The sequence below is a fragment of the Poecilia reticulata genome, linkage group LG22, assembly GCF_000633615.1.
Source record: "Poecilia reticulata strain Guanapo linkage group LG22, Guppy_female_1.0+MT, whole genome shotgun sequence".
Lineage (NCBI taxonomy): Eukaryota > Metazoa > Chordata > Actinopteri > Cyprinodontiformes > Poeciliidae > Poecilia > Poecilia reticulata.
This window is the reverse complement of record NC_024352.1, coordinates 15,850,876-15,858,663: the sequence shown is the minus strand read 5'-3', so window position 1 is coordinate 15,858,663 and position 7,788 is coordinate 15,850,876. Positions and strand designations below refer to the sequence as shown.

The 7,788-nt window shown below is 41.2% G+C and overlaps 1 protein-coding gene across 1 annotated transcript; it reads left to right on the top strand.

The window, feature by feature from the left end:
* Positions 1–2,244: 2,244 nt before the first annotated feature.
* pcare1 (photoreceptor cilium actin regulator 1) lies at positions 2,245–7,494 on the top strand. Its single transcript, XM_008399681.2, has 2 exons — positions 2,245–6,017; positions 6,825–7,494. Exons 1-2 carry the CDS (start codon positions 2,746–2,748, stop codon positions 6,946–6,948), a joined length of 3,396 nt encoding a protein of 1,131 aa, XP_008397903.1. The 5' UTR covers positions 2,245–2,745; the 3' UTR covers positions 6,949–7,494.
* The last annotated feature ends 294 nt before the right edge of the window (positions 7,495–7,788 follow it).

The window sequence follows — 7,788 nt, the reverse complement described above, 5'->3', positions numbered from 1 at the left end:
CAGGGGGCAACTATGTTCCTGGGAGGCCATTTAAGGTTTGTTACTGAAGTGGATTGGTGTGATGACTAACTTATTAAAGTAAAATGAGTCTCAATGTTGGTTCTAATGTGAAGTTTTTGCAGGGTGTCATGGATCAGCCTGCTTTTTTGCCTTGGAAATTGTTTTCCTACTGGTGAGTCAAAATCTTAAACCCTGAAAGTATGGACACTATTGGACTTAACAGGAAACTTGAGTTTTATCAATTCAAACTCCTGTCAGTTTTCTTTTGGGTTTTAGTTGCAATGGACAAGGTGTGCAAGGTGAAGAGACAAAAATTAAATCTGCTAGTTATGTAAAAGTAGATGTTTTGAGAAATCTTAACTGACTCTTCACAGTGATGGTGACAAGAATAATCCAAATTCAACCTTTGTTGGCTCCATACAGACAACATGGTGTCTTAACAACCACTCATTTCCTAGCAGCTTGGTTTCACGCAACTTGTGAGACTTGACACAATTAGTCACTTGAGTAACTTTCTCTCTCTCTCTACAGATCACGGCAATAAAGCACCTTCCCTGAGTTCTGAATCTTCAGCAATTCCAGACGTTAAGTTTGCATCCTCATCTGTTGGAACTGAGTCAAACTCCAGTATTGAAGTTCCTGCTGAGACCACTGACTCCAGCTCTACTAGTGCCCCAGATACTTTACCACCAAGAGCCTTTTATGTTGGTCCTCCATCGCATGCAGAGAAGTCAGCTGGCTTCTCAATGCAACCACTGATGGTCTCAAGTCCTGAAGGCTTGTATCCATTATCCAATCCCTGGTTTGCACCAATCCATGAAGCTGTATATCCCAGCCCTGACACTCATCCATATACTTATGGTGCTAACTCTAGGGGATTTCCTTATTTTAATTATGGTGGCATCCATGCAGCATCTCTTCCTTATGGCTACAGTTATGGTACTGCTGGGTCCCCTCATTACAGTTATGCTTATGGCATGAGTGGTTCACCTCTCCAAGCATATGACCGTCGGCTGTCTGTATCTGCTCCCTATGGGATGGGCCCTCCACCTGCTTATGGCTACTTGCCGTGGCAGCCTTCAATATTGGATCCTGAACTGTTTCTCATTGGAAATAATTTAATGAAAGTTCGTGAAATGCCATTTGCACAGCCCTGGATGACTAGTGAGGTGCCAATGGGCATGATGAAGCCTTTTGTGTACCCGCCATCTCGCCTCATGCAGTCAAACAGAGGCCATCACAGAGCAAGAGACCTCCTTTCTGACAATCAGTACTCCAGCAATGACTATTCTTTAGAGCCTGAAACTGACAGAATGCAGCAACAAGATGTTCCAGAAAATGACTTTTAGAAGGTGGATTGTCTCTTTTTGGTAAGGCAAGATTGAGTGTTTACTGCTGGAACACAAGTTGCCATCTGTGCCCATTATCCTGTCTTGTCTTTCAGGGTGGACTTTTCATCTGGCTATCAGGAACTCTTTAGATGTTGACAAAGAGCTGAATAAAACTGCTGGGAAAACTTCAAACTGGCTTGACTCCTATCTTTTATCATTTAACATATTGCAACATTTGTAAGACAAAGAACTTCAGGATGAAACTGACTCAGCTGGTTTTTGTTGACTCTTTAATCTATGATTGAACAGACTGCCTCAGACAGTTCACTGGATCTCAGGAAAGGCCAGAGTACAGGATTTGTCAAACTGACCCTTGAAGAGCTACTGCTGAACCAATAGATAGTGGGTGTTTGAATTTTTTTTTTTTGGGGAAGACCTGATGGGTTCATTTTCTGAACTGAGATTGGAGTACTGAATGCTGCTTCATGTTTGGTTCTGATTGGGTTGCAGTGATCTGGAATGTTTGCTAAGCCATTCACTGAGTTAAAATAAAGATTTCTATTGAAATTTTAAGGAGATTACTTAAACTGCTTTTAGGTCTGAGTCAATTACACTTTTTTTCCCTTTGCATTAGCACTTGACTGGACTAATCTGAGTTTTGTATGGTTGTAAATAAGGAGCCCATAGTGAAAACGGTTTACTGTATAATTTGGGGGTTGGAGAAAGGTGAAAGAGAAAATTATAAATCTTCACCTGTTTTGCTTTAGCTCAATTCTGACTGCAAAATTCAGAATTTGCACAAGGCACATGCCTTGTACAATTTCTTTCTTGACTCTCCATTAAAAAAAAAGTAAAATTTAAGCTTTAAATGTATAACTGAGAATACAACTAAAGATGTTTTTGAATGCCTGCTGAAAATGAATCACTTTTCCTTTTCAGTGAGGAGCAAAAACTACAATATTGTTTACCAGGCTATAAAAAGCCATCATGGGCCAGCCCCTATTACACAAATGAGCTTATGTTCTTTCAAGTAGGTGAGTTTTATTTGGTTTAACGTGCCATATGTTAATGCGGAGGAGTTCACTGAAAGCCCTTCTAATCCTTTCAGCTGCTTGTCCTCCAGAAGGTACAGAGGGACGCATTTCACAGCAGGCTACAGACATATTTTAATATGACCACAAGTCTGGATTTATTTTCTGTATTTGTAGCAGGTAGAATCAATTTTTGAAATGGATTTATCTGCTTTTTTTTTGACAAACGCCTTGTTGGAAGGGACTGTGTTATTTTGTACAGCCTCTGCCATCTGAAAATGACGGATACAGCAGGTGGATAAGAGTCTTGGTTGGATTTTCATTTCTCTTGCAATTGCTCTGTGGGAAAACAGAAGTCACCTTGTATTTTAAAGACTTAAAAAATGGGCTGCTCACCCTCCAAAGGTACCAATTTGGGCAGTTTGGGTGCCATAAGGAGGGAAAGAATGCTACCTGCAGTGCCTAAAGAAAACAAGATGGATGAAGACGGAAGGAAGAACAATGTAACAGGAACAGCAAAGGGGAACAAGGAATCTCCACATGTCCAGGTACTTCAGAAAGAAGCACAAATGACACCTCAAAAAAAGAAATATGCCACTGAAGAAGTGAACACAGAGGTAAAGAACATTGATAAAGGTGAGATTACAGCAACAGAAAAAGTCACACTGCCACCAAGAAAGGATAAAAACATTGACAAGCAGGAGTTGGCTGATAAAAAGTCTAACAGGAAACCAAAAAAATCAGCCAAAGGTGCTAAAGGTCCCAGAAGGAAAGACCAGGAAAAGATATCTACAGATCAAAAAGTAGACTTTCCAGAACCTTTGGTAAAGGCTCATCAAGCTGCATATGCCTTTTTGAATCCCAGTATAAACAAATATGATTCTGTACTTGAGCTCATGGAAGAAGCCACCCAAACTCAGATTGCTGTGCAGACAATGATAGCCTTCATGGCTTTGCGCTATGAGGAAATAATTCAGGGCCTGGAAGAAATGACAGAAGAGGGGGAACAGGTTTTGAAAGAAAATGGAGAACATCTTGCTTGGCCAAGCCAAATGAAAAACCTCTCTTCTTCGCAGCGGACGTCTGGTCAGATTAACTCAGAATCGCCACCAGATTTGTTGCAGCAGCTTCTTCAGTACACCACTCAGAGGATGAGGAATGTGAGCCGGACTGTTTGTGGGATTGGAGACTCTGCTTTGGAGGAAGCAGTGGATTACTTTGCCTCAGTGTCAGAGCTTTTAGAAGAGAAACTGAAAATCAAACGCACTTTGGAGGCCAGGATGATGCGACTTTTAACCCAAATAGAAATGGCCTCCCTGCGCAAGCCTGGAGGAGAGGATTCAGCTCTGTTTAGTGAGGACAGTGGTATCGGGGCTGAGAATGAATCCATTAATGGATGTGAAAAGCATCATAGACGAGAGAGTTGTGGGTCCAACGGGACAAACAGAACTCCACTCAGTCCTACGGAGTACACCGCTATAAACATCACTGGAGCATCGATGGGAAAATATGGGACTCAAATGAGTCCAAGTTTTTCTCTCACTTCACTCAACTCACTTGATTCTACATGTACCATAGTGCCTAATGACCAAAGAGATTCACTGTTAGGCTCAGCCTCCCTAGATGATGGTGAAGATGACAACAATGATGAAGAGGAAGGAGATAGAGGTGTTAAGGAAGGAAAAGTAGCATTCCCGAGACGATCTAATTCTTCACCCATGAGTTCAGCAACGCCTCCACTCCGCATACCAAGAAAACGCATAGAAAATCCTCAAAATGTAGAAATGACTCTCAAAATGAAAAATGCTGTAAGTGATAGAATACGGTTTGTACAAAAGCAAAACACTGGTGCCAAAGCAAAAGTAGCAGGCACTCCAAAGACCACCAGACATGATTGGACAGATGAAGAGGTGCAATCTCCAAGGAGGCCTCAAACAGCAATAGCTGTTCGGAGAACAGAAATAAAAAAGAATCCAGTTGCCAGGGGTCAACGTTCCAGGTCAGCAGAATCATTGCGGAGTAAAGGTGAAGATCCAACTCTGTTTGAATTAGAAAGGACTCAGAATGCTTTAAACCAGAGATTACAAAAGATGAGTAAAACCAAAGTGGGAGGAAACTCAAAGTCGGTTATGTTTAAACAAACTCAAGGAAATTCACCAGCTCAATCTCCAGCAATAAATCGAAAACAGCCTCCACAAGGTAAAAACAATAATAGCCAATCACCTAAAGACAAAACACGTCTCTTAAAGTACAATAACAAAAAAGAAATCATATCTGATGTTGACGAAGATAAACAGGAAGAAAAAACAGAATCCAAGTGTCATATAAAAGCCACTCCTCCATCTAGCCCTCCTTTATCACCACAACTGTCATCTGGCTTTCACAGGGGCCGGAATTCAGTCAAAAAGCTGATTGACACCTTCAGCCAGGGTATAGAGGTAAGAGAAACTCCTACAGTTCTTGGGCCTTTAAAAGGGGTACGGAAATGTGGAGTTCCCATCCTACCTGGTTTAGGAAATGTGGAAGCAGTTCTTAGTACGGGAGTGACCAGCTGTAGACCTGAGTCAACAACATCTGAAAAAAATGATTATTTTGATCTGGACAATCTTCCTCCACCTCCTCTGGAAGTACTAATGGACACTTCTTTTGAAAGTGCTCCAAGTGGATCGACTGCAGCAGGAGATGGGACTACAAAAGTGGGAAAGTCACCTGTGCTAAAAAGGCCTGCTGTATCCCAACGACTTAGATCTTCAGTTCAGACTGTCACAGTATTACCAAGCAAAGGAGGCATACCACAGTCAATGAAGACTGTTTTTCAAGGTACAAAAGTCAGTCAGCACGATGGAATGGAGACAGAATCTTCAAACCATCAAATTAGAAAGACCTTACACACACGACGATCTTCCGACTCGAACTCAGAGAGCTCCTCGATTAGTAAGCAAGCAATCTCAGAACCCCAAGGAGAATCACCTAATGTACACCATATTGGCAAGTTTTCAGTGCCTCAATCTAATACCAGTGCAACTATCGTGCCTCCTTCTTCAGTTGCCAGTAGCCAACCAGTTGGCACTCCGCCTGTCTCTAAAGGCCGGATGTTACCTTCCACTCCCTCTACCCCAAGTAATTTGCATAGAAGACTTCCCAGCCCTCTTGGTTCAAAAAAGGAAGTTACAACACCCTCAACAAATAGCTCCCCTGTTAACAAGACACCTCCTACACCACCAGCACTTCAACGGAGACTTCCCAGCCCACCTGTTGCGAACCAGAACTCTAGCACTTCCTACCCTTTCAAAGCACCATCTCCACCAGCCTCACCAAAGGTACAGAAATGGTCAAGGAAGAACAGCACTGAAGAATCAAGTGCACAGATGTTCAGTAATGCTCGTTCGGTCTTCTGCCCAGTCTCTCCATCAATGTTTGAGGCCCAGCCTTGTTCAGTTGTCCAACCACCTCAAGCATGGACTTCGAACAGAGTTTCAGTTCTTTCTAGTTGTTGGGGGAGTCGCGGAAGGTTCCCTGTGTCTGCGCAAGGACCACGACCCTTTGTTCGACGTAGCCAGTCAGACAGAAGGCCAAGTCTAAGCATGACTTCCCGATTCCAAGGGACCTCAGTGGCTGAAACTTGTGGAAGTGAGCCAGCAATATGTACAAAGGGGTAAGATTTATTTCTTTTTCTAAATCCTTCAACAAAATAGTCATGCTTTCCGAAGGTCTCTCAAAATGTTGCCTTTGAATTAAAACAGTGGTCTCAAACTACAGTGCTAGAGGGCCAGACTCCTGCAACTTTTAGATGTCTTTTTCCCTACACACTTTAATTCAATGGCAAGAATGTCTCATTAGCATGCAGTCAAGCTCTACAGAGCTCTGCTAATGAGTTACTGAAGCCAGGTGTGATGAAGGAAAGAGATGGCTAACTGTTGTCGGACACTGGCCCTCGTGGACTGGATTTTGAGACTTGAAGAAACAAAAGGAAAAGAGATAATTGCAGAACAAATGAATGTGTTAGGTCCCAAAGCCTGTGGAGCACATCAACAGTATTTGAAGCCTATTGGACATCAAAGACCAGACACAATGTCTTTTTAGTAACCTTTTTGAATTACTTTGTTAGAGATGAAGTCCAATTCTCTGTTATTTATAACAGAGAATTCTCTGTTATATCAACTCACTGGCAGAAATGGTACAAAGTTAGCCTTATGATCCAAATGGAAAATGATCCTTCGCTAAGTTTTATGTTGGTGAACACAACAGTGGTTTGTCCCTTGGAAGTAGGCAGAGGAGGATCCAGAGCAAGACCACCAGGCTCAGAAACAGTTTCTGATTAGATAAGGGTTGTTTTCCTTCTGCACAATGTGACCTGACAGCATTTGTTTAATTTAAAGGATGATTTCTGTTAACAGCCCTCTTGAGCCCACCAGGCATGCTCCGTTTACCCCTAAAGTAAATTTTACTTTCATTTTAACAGGCTAGATGACAATCCAGCCAGGCACCGTGAATTATGGGGTAGCCAGTCAGACCTCAGGACAACGCCACGCTCTGCATCACACCCGGATCTGTGTGTTGTTGGACAGGCCTTACACAGGAGCTAAACAGGGCCAACACCAAGGCTGTGGGATTATAGATTAGCAAGCATTATAGTGGATTTAAAATTGTCTTGTTTATTTCACTAGGTAGAAAAGAGGAGCTAATTCCATCCACTCTGGAATGTAACACACCTCCAGATACTCTGTACTTGGTTTATTTCTCATCAAGTTGTGTTACTGTTAACTGTTATTGTGCTGTTTTTGGTTTTTATGTTTACAAAATTTAAGACTCGTTTGTTAGTTATGGAAGATTATGATAAAAAATCTGTTGGACAAGTCTGATCAGGATTATGATCAGTTTTTTTTATAGGTAGCATTTAACAAATTAAAGAAAACAAATTCTGCTCATTCAATTTGAGACAAGTCTGGTCAAAACTGGTGGTAGAAAACTAAGTGCTAAACATTTACATCATCAATTAAATTGAAGTACATACATTTTTATGAAGAGAGACATCTTAAAAAATCATAGTCGTTACTTTTTGATATTTAGTTTTTGTGATGTTTTTAGTTTTTTTGTTGTCCATGCTGTAATTTTCTGCAAAGTGAGGTGAAATTTATTTAATTTTCTTTAAAAAGCATTCATAATTTTTTTCAGTCTGTCATTTTTACCATGTCTTTATAATTATTATTAATAAAAAACAAAAAAACAAAGCCATTTATGTGCGCCGTTGTTTCCGTGACCAATAGTGCTTAATCCAATGAAGCTATACTTAACTGCTGTCCAGCAGCAGGTCTCTCCTAGTAGTTTGCCAACTTTCAAAATTGTACATTGAGGACTGACCTTTTAAAACAATTGAATTTTCCAGCTTTTTATACTTTTTTTTCTAGAGTAGTTACCTTAGTTAG